At 37.8% G+C, this 23,013-nt stretch overlaps 1 protein-coding gene across 1 annotated transcript in view; it reads right to left on the bottom strand.

Annotated features, from left to right (window-relative positions):
- The window catches only part of akap12b (A-kinase anchoring protein 12b), a 67,651-nt gene extending 52,263 nt beyond the window's left edge, over positions 1–15,388 (bottom strand). The window contains exon 1 of the mRNA XM_088625391.1: positions 15,005–15,388. Within this exon, the coding sequence (XP_088481517.1) occupies positions 15,005–15,118 (114 nt within the window). The 5' untranslated portion in view covers positions 15,119–15,388. The remainder of the gene's footprint in view (positions 1–15,004) is intronic.
- Positions 15,389–23,013: the final 7,625 nt, after the last annotated feature.

Genomic DNA, 23,013 nt, shown 5'->3' on the forward strand with positions numbered 1-23,013 from the left:
TCTCAGGGGACAGTGTAACGCAGGAGACCCAGCATACCCTGACCCGGCTCTGGATATCCTGGTCACAGATGTGTCATAACACAATCCAGACTTGAGTTAACAATACACGTACTACAGGGCCTCACAAGCAGTCCAAATGAGTCCCAAAGTTAAACTGCAAGAAGTTTAAATGTATCCAACCCACTGAAGATAGAATGTGCCTGGTCAAATTCCTGTCCCTGCAAAGTATTGGCAGACAGATTATTTATGTACTTAGCCCTCACGTGTCTGAATCCCATGGTGTGGGAGACACACTGATATGTAAAAGGAAGGACAAGCTCAGTAGTTTGTGGGCACCTCCCCACACACCACTGACTATTTGACAGGAATGCTCCTTATCTGCTTTTCCAAAGTGTGGCTAGACCTTTAAACACTGCTTGCAAATATCTGCAGGGAGAAACTATTTTTTATAAAATTGCAATATTAAGCCTCACCTGCAGCTTATAATTATTCCAAATTATTCCTGTCAAATTCCAACTGGGGAACAAGACCTGGTAGTACTTTTTATGGGTAGTAAAATTCCCCTTTAGGGTTAAGAAAAAGGGGAAACTGATTGGAAGATTTGCCTGGGACAGCCATTGTAGCTCTTACAAGAACACAATGATAAAGCTCTTTCAGCTGGTCTCTCTAATAACTACCCAGACAAACAATGACTCTCTACATCTTAAAAAGCCTGTAATGGTAATAAAGCTTTATTGAAAACCGGTTCTTTTCCAATTGCTTTGGCAGCATGGTTACAGGACATTACAATAGTCCCTACTAAGTACACAACCCAGAAATAATTCACTGCTGCAAATGAACAGCTCCTCTTTTATTGCCCGGAGACATGTTGGTCCTGCACTTTCATTTATTCAAATTTAATTAAAGCAGGCAGTGGTCATTGTTGTCCCTGCTTGGCTCAGTAAGATGGAGATGAAACTACAGTTTCCCAAGGGCGCACAGTCTTTTTTTAGTAGTTGTTGTTGGGTTTATTTTTTTTTATTTTGTGGCTAAAGAAGGACAGGGGAGAGACAGAAGAATGAATGGAGACCCTTTTCCAAATAAACAGGTCCTTTATTTGCTGTGGAATGGCTGGCAGCTGATCAAAAGTGGAAATGAATAGGCAGTGATTATTTAAAACTCTCATACTCTTCCTGTTTCATAAAGGATGGGTCACAACTCTTAACAGTTCTCTTCAGTTACTGTGCAGATAAGAATTTTTTTTATATAGAACAATGAACATTTGGCTTTATAACAAACCTTGAAAATAAAATTTACATTGAGGAAAAGACCCCATTAAGGGAGTAAACCAAGACGAAACTCAGAAATGATCCATTTATCCATCAAAATGTTATACAGTACAAAAAATATTATCAATGATCCAAAACTTTTCACGATCTATACAGATATCACAGGGCTAAAACCATGCCAGTTTGGCTCACAGGGAAAGTGTGAAATAAAGTACTGGCATGGTTTTCAAATGGCTTTCAGAAATGAAAGAAAACTTGCAACACCACTTACTTTCTGATTGAGCAAACATTTCTCCTGAAATTAAAATGAAACTACATAGCTTCCCACAAACCATTTTTGCCAAACAAGTGTTTGTTGTCTTATCCCAAATAAATGAAAAGCTTGTGTCTTAAAGCATAAGTAACATCTGAAAAAGACACTAAATGCACATTCTTTGTTACATACTCTATACCTCTGTCACAGAGAGTATTCCTCTTTTATTTATTCATGCGTGTACTATATTCATTCAGGGACAGGAAGGCATTTTCGCATTTATCTTTTAAATGCAAAATTTACCTTCCTATTAACCAACTCAAGGGAGTAATTTCAGAAGCATTTAGCCCTTTTACCTGACCCAGTCTGTAAGGGTTAATGGAAGGGCTCAAGATCTCAAAGTGTATACATTAGTTTTCTTGTGCATCTTTCTTTAACCATATCAGGAATCACCAGACTTCAACACAAAAGCCTTGTTCTGTTGTTCTTTAGTGATGTATATACTGATTTTTAAAAATTAATTCACTTCATCATTTCAGACAATATCACACTTGGCAGAGAATAAAGGGAGCTGTATGTTTTTTTTGCTATATGAAGAATATGGTGCCAATTAATGCTTCTATTATTGCTTACTTTGTCCTAGGCAGGAGCACCTCAAAATTACAAATGTATCTGGTGCAACTGAGACTTCATACAGATCCTTTTGACAAAGGTGCAGTGAATCTCAACCTACTACTGGCTACCTTCTAGAGTTCTACCCATCTTAGCCAAAAGGTAAACACACATGATGATGGAGATGATGCAGATTACGTTTTAGAATGATCCATCCATTTTCTACTTTTTCCAATACAGGGTTGCAGGGGAGCTGGAAACTATCCAAGCATGCATTGGGCACAAGGCAGGATAAACCCTGGAAGGATTGCCATTCCATTGCAGAGCACACGCAGACTCAAATGCACTTAAACCAAGCCTTGTTGTACAAAAGGCAATTAATCTACCTGTATGACGAGAATGACTGTAGGAGAAAACCAAAGAACTTGGCAAAAACCCATGCAATCACAGAAGAACATACAAAGCCCCTTTGTAGAACCAATCTGACCAATCTAGACAAATTTTTCTATGTTTTTCCTAACTTTAATTTGTATTTGTAATTGCTAACTTGATGGTTTTACCTCTCACCCAATATACTTTCCAGCTGAAATCCAATACTGACTGGGCTGTTAGTCCTGCAGTCTTTCCAATTCCACTCACGGATTTTCCCAAGACAGGACAGAGGTCAGACTACTATCGGCAAGTGATATCTATACTCAGTCTGACTCCCTGTGTGAATGGATTGATTGAGTTTAGAGAAATACCGAAGCCAGCCTCCTGAATCCAAAAATATGTTTTTATTAAAACTATAAAAGCCATGGATGGATTGTGTATTAAATTAATATTGTACTCAGTCAGAAATCAAAAAGCCTCAGACTGAATAAAGGAAAAGTTTTATAATAAATTAATAGCATTAGCACAGAACAGGCTGAAGAGCTGCAGGTATTAGAAGCACTTAAGATAAACAAATTGCCGGAACATGATCGTATTCTATTAGTTATATTAAAGGAAAAAGCCTGTTTTCATTCACAGCTTGTCTCACCGCAGGCTCAAGAATATTTCTCAAAGTGCTTAATTAGAAGCACACACAAAAAGAAATTTAAGATCTTTTAAAAATGATAAAACGCACAGAAACATTGCACAGAAAAAGCTTGTCTATTTTCCTCTTTCAGGTTCACAAGACTTTAATACTAACCCAGTGAAATCCCTGACCCTGGAACGGAACTTGCAGTCTGTGAAAAACACACAAATAAATTATGTTTAATATGCTTTTATTCCCCATGTGGCTGCAGAGACCACAACATACAAAAGATACATCAAACTAACAACATACTTTCAAGAACAAAACTCAAACAATGTTTTGCTACACCTACAGGGAAGAAAAGCTGCCAGTGGTGATCTTTCTGACAAATATAGAATGCGGGTTATACTAGAGATGGTTATGTAAATGGTTATCCTTTGTGATCTTCTAAATGAAACTGAAATCATTTTATATATCGAATACAACATTTTGACCAATGAAAGGTTTTTGGTACACTCTTGTAATTTTCTACAAAAATAACATCTTTCAAAACTTGTTCCCTAAAGGGGAACCGCAATGCTATTTTGATTTTTTGTGCGTTAGAAAGAATCAGCATTGATGAGTGCATTTCAAACCACAATGAAAGTATAATGAACACAGTAACTTGTAAAACCCCCAATTTACACCACAAAATAGACAAATATGTTCAGTGCCATATTCTGCGATTCAGAATGAGGCAACAAAGCGTTTGGTGAGGTGACACGGCCCTATTACAAGCAGGTTTGTGAATACATCTCTTTTAATGCAAAAGAGACATTGCTCTCAACTTCAAGATGGTTTTGCCAACAAATACTGTTTACATATAAACTCTACATGCAGATCACTCTGGACGATTTCTGTGGTGAAATGTCTGCTGCACAACCTTTACTTATTCGCTTGTACATTGCAGTACATTAGTCTTACACTGAATTCTTCATTGCATCGCAATTTGGGAGAACTTGAATGCCCGTTTGCAACAACATGGCAACTTACAATAATTTCACAAATTGGGACTGCAGTTCCTCTTACCTACATTTGTGTATTTATTCCTTGCTGCTCTCCTGCTATTATAGATGTAAAATTTACATCTGTTCTTGATCTTTTGTGCTATAGACTATGACTAGAAAAGGATCCTACACAGCTAGAAACAATTATCTGGTAACAATCACCCCACTTCCTTGATCTTCTGTGAGAAAGTGGTTAGTTTATGTGCAGCTACTGCACTTTGCCATTGTGAAAAGTATCCATTTCCTAACCACTTTATCTAATTCAGGGTCACTGGGAAGCCAGAGCCTATTCCAGCAAGCAATGGGCACAAGAAGGGTAGACCTTGGACCAGATGCCAGTCCATCACAGAGAACATGAAATAAGAAACAACTATTCAGGCCAGTTTTTCCAGAAGCCTATAAACCTACCAGTGTCACGTCCACCAGTAGCCGTATTCTTTCCCATAAAAGACCTCTCGCTAAACAGACCATAGCTATGGGTAATTCCAGCAAGCGCCAGCGCACTGATCAATTATCCAATCATGACACCACACTAATGACCGAACCCTCCAGTTCCCGGGATATTTAAACCCTCATTACCCTCGGGTCTGTGCTCGGTCACTCTGTTCTCAGATTTGGACTGTTGGAGTGCTAACATTTTCTACTTCTATTTTTTATTCCTCAATGATTTCATGAACTTAACTGCAAACTCACACAATCTGATTTGCAACAAATTATTTTGATCTTACACAATGCTAAAAAAATCTGAGATTTTTTGCTTGCATTAACCCTAGCTCTTTCCTGTTCAATGTGGAACTGAATACAATTGCCTCTTTCTTCATTCTCTTTGTCTCTCTTTCGGGGCTGTTTCTATGGAGGAGCTTAGGAAAGACCCCTGTGGGGTCTTATTGCTCCATTGCCCGGGATTGTGAAGAACATCACCTCAATTGGCTTTTTGTTTCCGCACTTGCAACTGGGCCTTTATTAACTAGAAGTTTTCAGACTTGCAGTGTGTGTATGGAGATCCCATCAACACACATCCCATCAATGAAGACTAGCTATTTCAGACCCATACATTTGTATCTGTAATTTCTTGAAATCTCAGTTTTGTAGTAACTGTACATGGACAGCTCTGAAAGATGGTACTAAAAAATCAGATGGGGTTAAATAATGTACCAATCTGACTTTTCACCATAGCACTACTCTCCTTCACCTCAGTGTTGCTTTTGATACTGTTGAGTATGACATCTTACTTTCGTGTCTTGAGACCGTGTTTGTAGGTTGACATTGCTCTTATATGGTTCAACTTTTACTTTACTGATGTGACAAGTGGAACACCCCTCCCACTGCATCCCCACTCCGCGGCGCGTGGAAATGTGCAGCTACCACACCTGACGCTAATCAGGGCTGCGCTTTAAGATCCCAATGCACCTGCCGACGGCGTTCAAGCGGAGAACCGAATGTGTTCACAAGCTGGCTACAGAACCAATTGCTCTATCGACAAGAGGCTTTATCCTCCTTGTTCATCCAGGATTCTCTTGTATACCGGAGAACAGTCGCCTCCAAAGACGACTACACACCGGCAAACCGCCCAGCACTCTGCCGTTGCTCAGGCAGCACCCTATTAGATCCGAGTCTATCACACTGATTTCTGACACCTTGTCTCGGTTAGTGGTTTCATTTCTGATTTTGGGTTGGTTAAGTCTGGTGTTCCTCAAGGGCTCGATAGTGGGCTCCATACTTTTCAGAATTTCATGTTCTCATTAGGTCTGCTACTAAGATCGCATGGTCTACATGATCATTTCTATGCTGGTGATACTCAAGTCTATATCCATACTAAACCTGTCTGAAGTAGCTGGTTCTGCATTTCCTAATTGCATCTCTGGCATGAATCTTGGAAGACTCAAAATTTCCTTTGTTTAAACTGCAACAAGACTGACATTGTGCTTCTTGGCACCCCCCATCAATTATCTAAAGCCAATACAGTCACCCTGTCTGTATATGGCACTGTATATGAATTTCAATCTAGCTTGAAGAATCTGCAGGTAATATTTGATCCAGGCTTGACCTTTGACCCACATGTGCAAAATATTGTAGAAACATCCTTCTCCCATCTCAGAGATATTGCCAGGCTACATCCTATGTTGTCCCTAAGCGTAGCAGAAAAGCCATTCAACACGTTTGTCTTTTCTAGCATAGTTTACTGCAATGATCGACTCACTGGGGTATCTAGGTCCACACTGACCAAACTTCAGTGTATCTAGAATTAGGTGTACAAAATCCTGACCAGGTTACATGTAAGCGATAACATTACTCCAGTCCTGGAGTCCTTGCTCTGGCTTTGTAACAGGCCTTATGTTGATTTTCAAATCCTCATGCACACCTTTGAGGCTCTACATGGCTTGGTATCTCAGTGCCTATCTGACATATTATATTCCTAATCCCCACCCTGAAATCTTCAAACATCTGACTCTCGTCTCCTGTTTATCCCCCAAGCTTGCTTACATTCTATGGGTGACAGGGACTTCTCTTATTATGCCTCAAATCTCTGGATTTCAATCCCCAAGGATATCAGAGTCACCGATCTTGAGCTTACTCAGATTTAGACACAGAACATTCTTTTCCAGAAAGGATTTTATTTAATTGGTGTCTGCCCCTCGCATCTTCTTCTTCTACATTTCTAATCCCTTGTGTTTCTTCATGATAATTCTGCTATCTCCTATGTTTGTCACTATTTTAACTGTATTTGCAATTCCTGTAAAGTGTTTTTAGAAGATACTCTTAAAAGAATTATATGAAGTTGATGATGATGATTATATTATTTTTTATTATTACTTTTATTATTATCATTATCTTTATTATTATTATTATTATTATTATTATTAATTCCCTGCTTGAAAAGAAAAAAAACATCAGAAGGCACATTTGTAGCTCAGTCCAAGAAACCAGGTAAAATCAGGGAAAAAAGGGACAAACTCAAAAGCACAACACGTTTGAGTGCCAGTAGTAGTTTTAAAATCCTCTGCTTGCCATGGAGGTGCTTATGTATTAATGAATAAATGCCAGTGACTCATCCAGTGATAATAGTGATAAGTGGGGCGTGAATCAGCACATATGCGCTTTACTGCTGCTTGACAGAAGAAAGACCTGAGTTTCCAGCCAGGACCATCCCTGTGAATTAGAATGGGCAGATCACAGACTGAACCCTAGGTGGCACCACTCATGTAGTGTGGCAGGAAGTCCATGTCGGCAGAACACAAGCTGTCAAGAAACAACAAGGTCGAGTAGGATAGCATAGCTCCTCAGAAAAAAACACCCCTGCTGTTAGTCTGTTGCCCACAAGCCTGCATGGTGAATGGAAGTGTCTTCCTCCTCCAGCTGGTATCTTAGATGAGCTTCTATTATTCCAGAATCAGTCTGAAAAGAAGCTACTGGCCTGCCAGCTCGGTTTGCAGACACAAGTCTTTGTAACTTTAATGTCACTGAAAGGTCGCACTGCTAACTGCAGCTGGCTAGCAAGTGGTAATTTGTGGTCCTTACTTTAAAAAGCTAATTGTAGCAAATCACTTTGCTGCATAGGAGGATTCTCACACAGGAGTACCCTATATTCAACGTAGAGCACAGAACCTGGAGAAGGAGATTTAATGTTAAAAACAAATTACAAACATATACATCATGTATTTTTAAAACAATGGCTTTTATTACCATTCTCTAATTTTCAAGTGAGATCTGAAATTTTACAGTAAGTTCAAATATTTCTCAATACATTTTCAGTTACACTTGCTTTACTAATTCACCTGCAAAGTGTCAGCCACATTTGTGAACCTAACAAAAATCAAAAAGATGACAGCTACGCCTAATCATAGAATAATTCAATTATTTTATATCCCAGACCTCTAAATGTGCATGCGATGGGCTGAAATATTAGGTGTGCCTTACAAATTGCTGTCACTGTATATTCAACCAACACAACAATCCTTATAGTTTTGTCATAAACATATCACAGCATGTTTATCATGCAAGATGAACATCACACCCAGGTGCAATCTGAATCATACAGTTGTCAATCCCAACGAAATGAAGTGAACCAAGTAATGTTTCAGTCTGTCAAATGTGAGACCAAAATCCCCAGTAGTCCTTTAAGGTTTTATTTTTTGCTAAGGCTCTATATTACCAATTACGTTTTGTGTTTCTTATTAACCAGGGGCAGAAAATACAGCCTGTTTATTGATTACTGCTCAGTGTATCATATAACCCCCATGGTGATTAGCAGTTTTCAGATTTTGCAAGCAATATGTCTTTGTACAACAATACTGTTGAAGCAGTGCAACAATATGTACTAAGGGGCATTAGAAATGCTACAAATGAGTATTGGGGCCAATAGCATTTGGTGTATTTGTATTGCTTTTCAGTATTGTCGTGTATGTGTGATAAAATGAATTACTAAAAGAAATAAAAATAATGGAAGGCAAGGACTGTGTTGCAGGCTGCTTTTCTCATTTACTGGATTGAACGGAACTACTTTCTAGTTAGACATTACATATAATATAGCTGCCAAGGAGGCATACGTTCACCAAAGAAAACAGTTCCAACAAGTAAATCCCCATACATTACAATTTTATATTAGAATCAGGGTTCTACTACTGTCTCGCAGATTCCTTTAAGATTGTACGTTTGACTGATACAGCCTCTCATGAAGACGTCTATGTGAGCTTTAGGTCATGTAATTGGAGGTCCTATCTGTTTCCTTGTTCTAAAGTCTGTAAATAATAATTTATTGTACAGCAATGTCTCAACATCTGCAAATTTTTGCATTTGCAAATTCACGATTCAGTCTGGCAGACGTGACCTTGGATGGAATAAGAGCAAAGCAGGATGAAACCAAAAGCGCACCTTTCAAAGCGGTGAAACAGACTAGGACTGTGAGATGAATCGAGCTAGTGAGCGAACCTCATCCTGCCCGCTGCACAAGTACCCACTACCCAACATCTGGATCTGAATGCGGTCTTGTTTTCACATTGTATCTAACACTCCTGGTTCTGTGTTTGTGGGGGGGGAAAAGACTTCACAAACTCACTGTCAGTTTTACTGCCTTTTTCATTATAGTGGATGCAGAAGAGAGTAAGAGAGAGGATGGGTATCCCTCTCCATTTTAATTGAAGGAAAAGACAGGAAAAGGTGAGGCTTAAGGTAAAAGGTAGGAGGTCATTGGAACAGTCCAACTCTGGGGGTGCAGAATGTTACGGTAATGTTGCACATCCGTAAGTATCGTCTTTTGTTAAGTGAACTTCAATCAGTGACAAAACGCCTTCCAAAATGTAGTCTAAGAGAAGCTAATGGAAGGACTGCATCACAAATATAAAGAAGGCAATGGACAAGCTAAAACTCCAAACTGTCACTGTTTGCTGTCGAAGCCCAAGTAAAGAAGGCTGTGAATGAGTTTGTGGTTCCCTTCCGCAGACAATGAGGTGATATGCAGTTTAGGCATTGCTCAGCATGATAGTGGAGAAGGATTTGCTCACATGGAAGAAAGCGATGTCATACTTGATGGCCATGGGAAAGAACTGACCGAAGAACACCTTGAAAAACTAGTGAAGAGTGCAGAAGAAAGGCAAAACAGAAGATATCGAGGAACTGAACAAGCAAGCTGAGCCCTTGATAAATTCAGAAAAGTGTTGCAGTACGTGAAGCTTCTGAGTGACACCATTACCAAGTATGATCCTTAATTGGAAAGGAGCCTTAAAATAAGTCAGCAGATTAACTAGGCAAGGCTGCCTTATCAGGAAATGTTTAGGGATCTACAAAGGAAGAAAAAATAGCTGCAAATTAATATGTTCTTAAAAAACCCACCCTCTTAGTCTCCACCAAAGAGACTAAGCCAGCTTCACAACTAGAACCCACTTCGCATCCCTAACTATTATGGTCATCATCTTGTTGTTTGTTTAGATGATTACTATAAGTTTTGATCACTGCGTTTTTTTTAGTTAATCAAAGTTATTTTAATTAAGCCAATGCATCAACCATCAAATGTTACAACTGTACAGTATTTATATTGCACGTTTCATCTCAAAGAATCTCAAAGTGCTTTTACTCCTAAGAGTGGACCCATTTCATTCACCACAGACCCTCACCCACCCTGGTGAGCCATTATGTACCAGCAGCCCCAATGCACAGCAGGTCAGCTGGAGAAGCAATAAAAGAAAAGTACTTCCTTGATGAAAAGGGGAACTTCAAGAATGCTAGATTATACCAGCCCAGAATGACATGTAACTAGGACACTGAGATTAGTGCTTCAACTCTTTAAAACAGTATCATGAGATATTTAATCATCTAGTAGTCATGACCTTAGTTTAAAATCTCATCCAAAGAATGGCACCTCTTACGTCACAGTGCTCCTTGTTACCTTACTGGGACATTGGTATTGAAATTATGGCTAAAGGGAAAAATGCCACCTTCCTGGTCCAACTTGGTTTTCCACCAACCTGCTTTTCCTTGGAGGCCTCCCATCCCAGTTGCTGGCAATGCCCAGCTTTGCTTAGCTTCAGAACTCTGACAGGATCCAGGTACAAAGTGGTCACAATGCTGCCGAATCGGTGCAGCGTTTTTAATCATCCTTTGATAGGCTAGATCTATAATACGCTACACCAGGTTTCCAAAGCAAGGCACAGTTGTTATTTTCAGTGCCATTTCAACCATTAGTATGAGTATCATTGAAGGAGCCACTTCCAGAGTTGTACAGCCAGAAACAGTCTGCAAAGGAAGTGCTACAGATTGAGAAAACATTTAAGGGTAAGTCTGCAGTCGGTTCCCTAGGGACCTACCCTACCTAAAATAAAAGCGCTTCACTAAGAAGGACATGGGAAGTCTGAGGAGCACATATTCATTCAGCAGCCAGTGACCTACTTCTGAAAAGAGCATTTCTTAAATTCCTTTGTATCCCAGAGAGGATGTTTATCAGCCACATCTCAAGCAAAGTGCTCAACAGCTCCACTAACACTTTCAGTGCCACTCACACAGTCCAGATCGAGGTGCTACCCACTGTATATGTGTGGCATTTAAGGAGAACCTCCTCCCATTCTTGCCGATTTCTGAAATCTTCACCTTAGTTAGGACTGTGAGCATCTAACTGCAGCAAATATAATCTCAGGGTTCTTGCTGGCAAAGTTCAAAATGTTTCTAGCCTGAGCGAAGGCAAGGAGCTGGTGAGATTGTGTGCTTTTTAAAAACTGAATAAAACAAAACTCACATTTGGTAACAAAACAGTGTTAATAAGCAAAATATGGAAGGCTTTTAGAAATAATTAACCTCAAAATAAAGAGGTAAAAAGTCTCTGTATGTTTATTTTCCAGTTTCAAAAACAGAAAGCTAATTTTGCAAACAAAGCATACTGTAACATATAGAATTTAGACGTTACTTTTTACTGAAAAAATACAGTTATTGTGATTTTGTAAGGCATGTGAATCAAGTGCATTTTAAGTTAAGACAACTTCTCAGCACTGTTTAAATGTATACTGCCTAGGAAAAGTATGGTGTGACTTAATCGATGCATTTTTGGCATATTCACAGGACTTAACTGAGCTTAGAAAAGCGATGATTTGTATATGCAGGCTGATGATTAATTAATAATGCACAGTGCACAAAACACAGCTATAAAATATGCTATTTATCTAATATCTAAAGCTATTAAATATGAAGAGAAAAAACTAACAATAGACATCACCAGTGCCTGTAGAGAACAAAAGTAACTTTGCATATAAAATAATCACAGTCTGTAAGTTCAGTTGAACTAAAGCGACCTCTTTCAACATGACTACCTTTGAGAAGTAGAGTAGACTTAATTCCTTTAACAGACTTTAATAGACAAATAATTAATAAGACGTTCGTGTATATACAGTAGCTAGGATTCAGCATATTTTAAAATGAGACCTTTCTAATTCAGCGTCTTAAATGCAAAACGTTTATTAATTGCAAAAATAGCAATGATACAGCAAAACAACAACAGTTTAACAAGGTAAATAAAATACAAGAAGCACAAATAAGATATACTTGAAAGGTAGGAAAATAAATCAAATTCTGCACAAACACACTGTGAAGCTTGTTTCTGTCAAAAGTATCTCTCCAACAAAAATACTCTCAGTGAAGTTTGTGTTTTGAAGGTGTCCAGACAAGGTAAAAGTTACCCACTACAGTTACAATTTATTTAGAATTTATGTGTAAGGGAATATTTTACAAGAAATGCAGTGAATATTTACAGTTACATTTACATTACATGAATTAATTACACACAATATATACATATCTGTATCTATAAAAAGTCCTCTTGTTAATTAAAAAAGTAATCCATTACACGAGTAACTTGTTACTGTAATTGTTTAATTTTTAAATCAACTTTCCCTAACATTGATTGAGAACATAGAAATGAAAGACATAATAGAGTGCTCTGTGTTTTTATGACAACTCCAGTACAGATATTGTTTAATTGATGCAGCATATTGACAGCTGGCATCCACATCACTCTTTTAGCATGACATTTTTAATGTGGTCAAGTTTGTAGACTGGGCAGTTTAATGCTGTAACACAGGTTCCAAGCTGTAGTGAGTATGGAAGAATTTTGAAGTCTGTTTTCCAAACTTTTAGGGGTAGACAGAGACTGGGAATCTACCTATAAAATTGCCTTAAAATGCTCTTAATCTATTAATCTAATCCTGTCTGAATGTTTAATACTACGAATTTAATTGACTTTTGTGTTGATGTGTGTGTGTAAAAAAGCTGACGTGTGTGTCTAAAAAAGCATGTGAGAAAAAATTTGCTATTTAAATTTGGTCTAATAGAGGGATGAAGTCATCGAGAATGAGATCTGAAATTAAGTAGCTTGTAGCCTGGAATGTACGTTAACATAAGTTGTAACATAGTTGCATCTCTGTATTCTCTAACACAGTGAGAAAAAGTACAAGGAAATCTTCAAGAAAGGTGTTACAATTTTCAAGGACTGCAGTCTTAAGTTACCAGTAGGAATTGGGAATGACCTTTATGGCATGTAACGCAACAGATAATTAGATACAGGGAATGCAATGGAGCAAACATGAGAACATTCTCATTGCCAAACTTCAGGAGACATTCAGGATGAGTTGGAATAGTTGCAGTAATGTGCACAATGAAACTCTTCTCTCTCATATACCGATGAGGGAGTACCACTGTATCTTACCACTGAAGACTAGAGAGTACTCCATTACGTTTTGGAGCTGATGCATTGATGCTCTGAACTTGCCAGCTCAGTACTGCATGAGGCTATCAGCAACTTCATTGTGCTGTAAATGGTAAACATAGGAAGCTTAATAAATTAGCCCATAAACAAATAACTGTACAAGTTATACTGAAAAGGAAGCAAACATGAAAAATCTGAACTTTAAAAAAATGAGAACTGATTGGTAAACTGTTTTTAGATGTGCTAAGGTAAAAATAGCTAAATACATTAAAGGCCATGTAAGATACCTGGGATAATGATAATGATAATGAGATACCTTTAAAACTATATTCTTTAATCTGCTCCTATTTCGTGGAGAGTAGAGGAACTACATGATCAAGATGTCAAACCCTTAATAAGGCCTTGTCTATCCAGTGGTATTTACTGGATCAAGCCACAGATACATTATTTTTTCACTGTCCCAAGTAACTCCAGGAGTCCCAGGAAAGCACTGTAATTCATAAATTGAAGTTACGTGCAGGGAGTTGTAGAGGGCATTTACTTATTAATTAAAAATCAAAAGGTACAGCATGAAAATACTGTTGATACACAACTACTTAGCAGGAATGGAGAGTGACAGCATTTTCCTATCGTTAATCATCGATGGAAAACCAGTCAAAACATCTCTATATAGTAGAGAAGCTTGACATCAGACCACGACTGGTCACGTCCCAGTTGCACTACGTCAGCAGCCAGAACAAAACGGCAGCGTTCTCCTAATAAGTACTTAGAGGAAGTGAAGAGGACGATGCACAGAATCTCCACTCAGAGAATAGGACGTTTCTTTTGGTAATTACAAATAACTAACGCAGCGCACTGCACAGAGTCCTATAAATATACTGTCTGCTACAAACCTTCTTAAGAATCTCATCCCAACTTGCGCAGCAGGACATTTTCTAAAGTAAATAATCATTTTCAGAAAATATTCCTTCTTACTTCTTAAGATACAAAGAAAAACCACTAACATTCTTCAGAAGGTCTTATAAAAACATCAGATTTGACTTACAGTTCAAACAAATTTGTATAAATATATAAAATAAAAATACAGAATACACCCCACAATAAAGATGAATGCGACGTTTATTATACAAAATTCTTATTTGAGCCAGAACAGCTCTGTATTCTCCGGCCACTGGATCCAAGGCATAGGACCATAAATCAAACGGGATACTAGTTCAGCATTTTTATTACTGCGGAGGCGCAACTGCAGTCTCAGTATTTCATTACATAGCAGCGCACAACTGGACTTAAAACGCACTGTATAAAATAGCCTTTTCTTTCAAACCAACAGCAAAACTTCATCTGGAAGGAATACATACTGGGAAGTCAATGTATAAAAAGCCCAACCGTCTGAGAAATAAACGCGTTTGTCTAAACATTTTAAGAGAGGCCAAGGGAAATAAAGTATAGGAAGCACTGGATTAAGACACTTTTCAGTTCAACTCCTCTACCAATTATTACTTCCCCAATTGGTGCCCCCTTATGTTTCCTTCAGGAAACATCGTTATTGTCACACGAATGCTGGCCTGCAGGATCAAAGTCCTGGAAGAAATCGGACTTTAGCGAGAAATCTGTTGCGACACATTGGATGCAACATTTTACCTTGGCTTCAGCACCCTGTCCCTCCTGGATTTCATTCACCTCCGCATTCTGCGGCTCACCAGCTGTAGCTTCTTGACTCTTGTCCGCATGCTCTGCAGAGGTGGCTGCTCCCATGGTGAAAACCAGACCCTTCTTCTTTTCTTGTCCGCCCGAGAACAATTAAGTACAGTGGCGACAACGACCAAATATCCAGCAACCCAATGCTAACTGCAAACCCCTCCTGGGTCGTCAGGCTCTCAAGTGATGCAATCAGGATCCCTGCAAACTCTTTTAGAAAACCGCCTCCCCTTCGCTATATCACATGCACAGGAGCGAGGCACGCCTTGCAGCATCAGATTAAAAAGAAAAAAAAATGTCCTGGGAAGGTGGCTGGTACCCTTGCGCTGAATACCGAGCAAACGCTCATAGTGTTTCACTTCCCAACATCACCAGGCAAGGGAGGACCGAAAGCGTCCTTATTTGAAAACATTTATATGGACCTGATCAAATATGAGCTCTGTCGCCTTAATAAACAAACTTCTTATTATTCCTTTTCCAAATCAAGATCCTGCAGCGGCAGGATTGGTAGAATAGTCTCCCCTGCAGCATTTAAACGTACAGACGTAAAGGGAGAAAACGCCACTGATAAATAATAATAATAAAAAAACTCTTAATCTGTTTCGGAGGTGGAAGATCATGAAATGTAAAGAGGTCAAGCACACATGTACATGAATTCCCCTTCTACATCAGGCACTGCAGTGAAAAAATTCCCGTATCAGCACCGCGCTCATTGCGGGATATGAGCTCTACCTCCTCTCTCGGACATCTTCAATTACATTTTGTGTGGATTGGCTTTTTTCCCCTCACTTAAAAACAACATTAATAAATATTATTTTTAATTTAGTGGTGTATAATGTGGATACAATTTGAAAGCAGAACACTTAGAGGAAATACCGTAATTATTATTAATAATACTTGCATTATAATTAATATAATTAATTTAAAAAGCAGTGTTTTATTCAAGAGTTTATTCAAGAGTTTTTTGATCATTTGAAGCAGACGATATCAAATTATCCAAATCTGCAGCTAAAGTTCAGTGTTCTAATTTTCTCGTTTATCTCCCTCTTTTAAATACAACAACACACTGTAGTCTGAATAAAGTGGTCATAATGGGGTGGCCAGAAAAACCGGACACTTTAATCCAGAACGGAATTTTTAAATTGTTCTGAAACTTTAAGTAGCCTAATCAACAAGTAGACTGAGCACAAGATTTTCGCATTATTATTAGCTGATTATCTCATCATGATATTAACAGTTTTACAACATTGGGAAACCGCATTTTTAAATTATTCGTCGCAAAAAATAAATTGTTTCCCATAGCCCTACTTTGCACAGACCATCTGGATCACAACAAAATAGTGGTGGCAAGACAACAAAAATCTGATTACGTGTCATTATTTAAGTAAAAAATAGATTGTGATATTGTGAAATGTACAACAAATACGAATAAGTTTGCATAAAGTCGCTGGCTATACTTTTTTTGTATTATTAATTTACAATTAGTATTCTATTTGGCTCAGGTGTAGCAGATATTGCTTTTAATGTACCTGAACAGCTTCAAACATCTCTTATTCATTGATCAGTTTATGATGGACAGGCACAGGTGGAAATGACACTGTATCAGATACTTCTTTTTTTCCTTCTGCTGAGGTCAACTGGTTACATTGCAGGCAACACACATTAATAAAGGCAGTTCTGTAACTCAGACGTTGGTACAGGATTGATACCAATGATAAATCCCATTTGATCCTTTAAGAGTTTAAACAAGTTTACAAATATGCCCCAAATAGAAAACTGAAACCAATTAGCTTGTGATTAAGAACTCAGCTGGTGCTTAACACAAAAAGAACCTTCCCAATGACTCTACCACATATAGGAGATGCAGAAAAAAAGAGACCTGTACAACACGCATACATGGAAGAAGTTCTGACAGAGTCTGGGTTACATACAGTGTTTACAAATGTTTGTGGTCATTTTCATAGAATTAAATTAGATGTACCACATTACTTTATTTCACCATGCTACTGCATCTGACAATAAGATAAAAAGCAGATTTTGTCCTCTACTCTATGACGATAATGATCTCAAACTCATTTCCAGAAAAATGTCAAACAGAAACGATGCTCTGGAGTTCATCAGAAAATGGCTGTCTTGAAACCCAGATTTGGCTTCAGACCCAGAGCACATGTTCGACAGGAGCACTGAAGTACAGAATAAAATGTCTGAACTCCAAGTTCAAGGTGTAATGTTAAAACATGAGGGTTAAAGAAAGTACATAAAAAAATGACAGCGAAGATGGCATCTCTCTTATGATACCTAAATTGGCCACACTATGTTATAGTATCAACATTCTTTGACACATATTTTTACTTGTAGGTGTTGTTTACATTCATCTGTGGTTCTTAGTTCACTGAACTACAGTACTTAATGTAATGTATAAAATAGATTGTTTTGTGCTCAAACTGAATAAACAACAAAGCTTGAACTCTTTCTTTTTTTGTAAATATGCACCAACAAAGCACAAACCTGTTAAGCCGCTACAATACTTATGCTGATTTCTTTATTATTGAATTTTTTTACTTTTAAAGTAGATCAGAATGGTGTGTTACTACCACAATTACCAATTCTTATAAATCCTTTTAAGTCGTGGATATTTTGTGTAAGTTAACATAGCTGAGAGTTGTATTTTATATTAGAAGAAATCCCCTTTTCCGAAACAATTCCTTCACCAGTATGTTCTGCCACAGATCTATGATAGTTCATTCAAGAAGCCCAATTAATAAATCTGTCAATGAAATAATAATACAGCTAACAATGAGAAAGATGGGAAATTGAGACTTTTAGTGTCAACGATTAGGTATATGACTCAAATACCAGACGGCAGCTCATTCCTTGAGAAATTTCAATGATTGTGAAACACTTTTCACAGAAGTTTCAGAACCAGTGTTAAGCAGAATAGCTATGTCTTAAATTATCATGGACTCCTCTTTCAATATAAGGGTTTAGAAAAGATACAGCAAAATGTTATGGAGAGTGGCACATGGCACATCACTTGACTGCAGGATTCCCTCTGCAATCAAAGGTGTCATTGTTTCATCTATTCGATGCTACTGGTGAACAGCAAAACAGCTTGAAGAAATTGGATTTAGAATTTTTTTCATTTCTTGTCCCCTGTGTACCATCCTAACAAACATTCTATTATTTTAAAATCAGATTGATACATATTGTTAGGTGAAGAGACACATAATGTAGTACTGTAATTCCAATTACGGAACTGTCCAACAGTAAGTCAGAAAAGAGAAAAAACAGAGGATCCAGAATTAAATTATGAAAGAAATGAAAGTTCTGTACAAGCACATGACTGTTGCTTCATTCAGATTCTTTTACTGCGGAAAAGAAGTTAGTGGATCTGCTCTTACATAATTATCAATTACAATGAACAAAGTGGCTTCTCTGTGTTTTACCTCAATTCAGTGTCATGGGGCTTTAAATAACTTGTGGTGTAGGAAGAAATCGATTTCAATCTTTGTTCTCTGCTGCACGGGATCTTGGAATAAAATCTAAGGCAAATGAAAAGTTTTCATCTTTTTCTTCTGGAGATGAAATTCAACAATTTAACTCTATCTCAATAGGCAGTAGTGACCCCTGTTGAGAAAGGGCCAAGGAACATTTTTACCTTAATTAAGACAATAACTCCTTTAGATTAGTGCACTGGCAATCAGCTTCTGCTGGCTGGCTTCATCTAATGCAGAGGAATATCTGCTTACAAAACACATTTGAAGGACAGACACACACAGTATCAATTGTCCACACCATAACTGCACCCAGTGCTTTGAAAGCAAATAGAAATGTACAGATCAGGAGTATATAACATTAGAATGGTTTAACAAAAAAAAATCGAACAAAAATGGTTACAGAAGAAAAAGTATTCATTATTTGGGTAAGGAAGGTATTCATAGCAAGAGTCAGGTGTACAACCTCTATCTTATTAACTATATTTCCCTTGGAGTTCTTGTCACCAGTATTCAATGTTGGAATTCCAGGTTCGGCCAACGCAGGAGAATCAGCATAAACATTTTAGAACTGACTGACAGTAATCTGCTCACTATACTGGCAAACACTTAAGCTGGAAAAAGAAATGGCTGATCTCGGATTTTTATGTCATGAACTCTGAAGTGGTGCTCTGTCATACCAAGTACTCAGAAGAAATAGAGTTCCCTCAAAAAGCATTAATTTTGTGCGTCTATAGAAACAACAAACAACAACAACAACAACAATAACAATAATAGTAATAATACTTTTTCTCACGTTTTGACTGTTTTACAGAAATATGTCACTGGAAAGAGAGTTTTATTTCTCGAAGCAGGACTGCCAAAATCTCTCACTTATGGTTTCATGCTCTGTTAAAAGTATTGAAAAACCCTGTTCTGTGGTTATGTAAAATGAAAACATGTTTGTTTCTCATATGGTTTTACTTAAAAGTGTTAAATAGAAATTCAGGGTAATGGCTGTAGTCATTCTCTTGGCAGGCCGTGTCTTGTCATTATATTTGGTAAATATTATTTACTTAAAGTAAGATAAAGCTTCACTAAGATTTTGGGGATCTTCATAATGGCCAAGTATTCTTCAATGGTTTTATCTGTTTTCTTTGAAGAACACTGACACTGCTTTTACTCCTTCATAAAATCCTGCTTGAAGCAGGATATGGGGTGTGACAAAATAATTTATTATTTTGTCAATTTTCCTTGTCAGTGCTAAATTTACAAGTTAACAAGCTGATAAGTAATAGCTCCAATCCAGACAGCTTGGACCACAGTTTCACTGGTCTTAGACTCAGCATTAACCTCCCTGAAATGTGTTCACATCACAAAAAGTATTGCTTATTTATACACTTTCAGGCCTTTAAAACAAGAGGCCAAGAGCTGGTGGGTACAGAGATGGAACAACACTCATTTTCCCTATAGATGCTCACTCCATGAAGCAGGTGAGACCATCTAGGAAAGTGGTATGAAGAGATTATATTGCTTCTGTCTGTGTCCCAGGCAAACAAATCCTTGAAATATAGGTCAATAATCTGATACTGAAAGAAAATACACAGAAGCATTTTTCTTTACAATGGCAAACCTATGAATTGAACTTATTCTTACAGACCTCTTAGATTAGGGAAGAGGAGCATCTAATAACAGAACAGAGGAAACTAAAGACAAAAGCTTGGTGTTAGAACTCCTCTCGCTGCTGATGTATCGTTACCTCCCAAAGTCTGTTGTGTTTCTAGCCCAACACCTCAGTAATGTTCCATTGTTCTATGCTTTGGATGCTAACATTATGACAAATTCACCACCTTCAGCAGACAGACAGAGCAGGAACTTACAAATAGGAATCAGGTGTTCCAGAAGGAAAGAAGAAAAATTATGTTGACAGTGTTGAGTGTGCTCACCTTTCAGTAAAGTTTAAAACAAGGAAGAAAGAGATTTGTTTCAAAACACACAAAACATTACAATAAGTATTTAATACTTCAGAGGACCAAATGTACAAACATCCCCCAGGTTTCAAACTTGTGTTATTTAAAGATTTACATAATGTTTTTTCATGACAATTTAACCAGTATACGGTACGTAACACAAAGTATCCACTTCAGATTGTTTCATAAGTGTTTTTTTTTATTGAAACTTTACAGCAAAGGTAAATTAAATGTTGAATGAATCTCTCGGGGCTCTTACTGTATACTAGGCAATGTTAAATGCAGGGGTGCACAACTCCAGTCCTAGAAGGCCAGAAGGTTAATAGTTTCTTTCCCCCTAAGCTCTCAATTTCATAATGGACTCATTATTTGCTTCAGTGGACAAGCTGAAGCCTTTCCTTGTTCTTGAGGAGCTGTAGATTTACAGAGGCCTTTAAAACCTGCTGGACAGCGGCCCTTAAGGACTGGAGACAGGCACTCATGGTGTAAAGTAAGCAGTGCATATGAGCCTTGATTGACTTTAGAATCTACAGCGAAGAAAATACAGAGTTGAAGCTGGGATGGTTGATCAGGCCTTTGAATTTCTCTGGACTTGAGAGGTAGCATTACTCATAATGGGCTCACCCAGCAGAATCCAGTGCCAGTCTGATCCTACGTGAGGCCACAAGACTTCTGGCAGCAGAATTTCCACAATGTGGCATTGTCTTTTTCACTGAGTGGAGCAACTTTTGCAGGGTGTTTAAAAATAGACGATTTATGTGCCTTTGCGTGGGCACACATCACTTTTGCACATGCAAATTCACAAGTATGCATTTTGTGTGACTGCTGCTGTCACACGTTTTGTCGTGTCTTACTCAGCAGAAATATTGCGCAAAGCGGAGGAGTGTTTCAACACCTTATACAGGTACAGGACATTGCATCTTCTCACCATATTGCCAAACAGTTTAATCAGTGCGTGTGGCATAAATAATAATTAGCAGAAAAAATACTGCAAGACAGTAGTTGTCTGTTGTCTGAACTACATTCCCACGTAGTACATGTTGGGCAATATTTACAATTTAAACACTAGGAAGCAGAGGCTTCAGGATTGATCTTCCACCTGTTGCCGAGGGTAAACATCAGATCCTCTAGGCTGTGCCACATGAGAGGGAAAAGGGGAAAAGGAAAAACATGTCCAAACGACTGTGGAGCCTAAGGTGCTCTGGATTGTGAGGGCTTTTGGAATTGTGAAAGACTTGTGTTTTTTTAAATTGGTAAGCAGTCTAGCTGCCTGGCTAGGGCATAGAGAGGAAGTTAAGGTAGAGCCCAAACATGAGCTCAGGCTTTGTCTCTCCTCCCACTTTAAAACATAAAAGAGCACTGTTTTTTTTTCTTGGATTGAATTTTGATTGTTTTACTGAGACCTGTTATAAGGCACATCGCCACCAGCTATTCTATAATACTTATAAAGTACTTCAGTTCAGTATGTCATCTAGAGATGTAGTACTGGGTAATACAGAAAACATTGAATGCTGTCGTTAAAGAATTAATTTAAATGAGAACAAAACAGTATTTCATACATTATGTTTTTTTTTATTTTACATCTGCTGAAATATTGTAACAAAAGAGATGTGGCAATTCATTTTTCCTGTCCCAGGTATATTTACCCTACCTTATTTAAAAAATGTAAATCAAATTAAAACTTTCTAAGTGCTACAGTATCCAATCATAAGAATATTTTATTAATAGATACAAAAAAAAACACGTAAAAGCTTGTTATTGTGTGGACTGAGTCTTTCAGTCTGAGAAACTGATTGTCTTTTTGCTTAACTATCACTTTCACTACTGTACACCTTGCAATAATATGTAATAACTTACTTAATTGCATTTTATTTTGAATTACAATTTGCCTGAGACACAAATTCGCTGTTTACCAAACTGATAATTTTTCGCTAATACTTTATTGACATACCCTCAGTGCAGTATTCACGATAAATAAGAAACCTCCAATTTGACCAACTTTGTACAGTATGTATAAGAAAAAGTACTTTTCGAGGAACTTGTTGAATCCATAAAAAATCACATCAAACTCTTCTGGCTTACCCGACAATATACAAAAGTTGTACTGCTGTCTTTTGCAGACACCATCTCTTTTCATGCAACCTGAGGGACAAAACAGGAACAAATCCTCTTCCATATTTAGATTGGGTCTAATCCAAAATAAACATTGCATTATAATTAAACCCTCTTCTTCTAAAGGGACAAGAGGCCTAATTGTTTAGTGTGAGACTTTAACAACCCAGCCTCAAATGGCTGCCCACTTTGACTTTCATGCTGAAGCCCAGGAGCACTCAGCTGACTCAACCCTGCCATTATTAAAACACAAGTCGGTAAGAAAGCCATCAGGTTTAAGGAGAGGGACTTAAGCACACTTATTCATTCCTGACTAATTAGCAACAACTTGGCGAATAGTGGCATGTTTTTGACTGAATGAGCCAAGAATGTAGCTGCCCAAAGCATTTCTACAATT

This window comes from Lepisosteus platostomus, chromosome 3 (assembly GCF_059453375.1).
Source record: "Lepisosteus platostomus isolate fLepPlt1 chromosome 3, fLepPlt1.hap1, whole genome shotgun sequence".
In the NCBI taxonomy this organism is placed as follows: domain Eukaryota; kingdom Metazoa; phylum Chordata; class Actinopteri; order Semionotiformes; family Lepisosteidae; genus Lepisosteus; species Lepisosteus platostomus.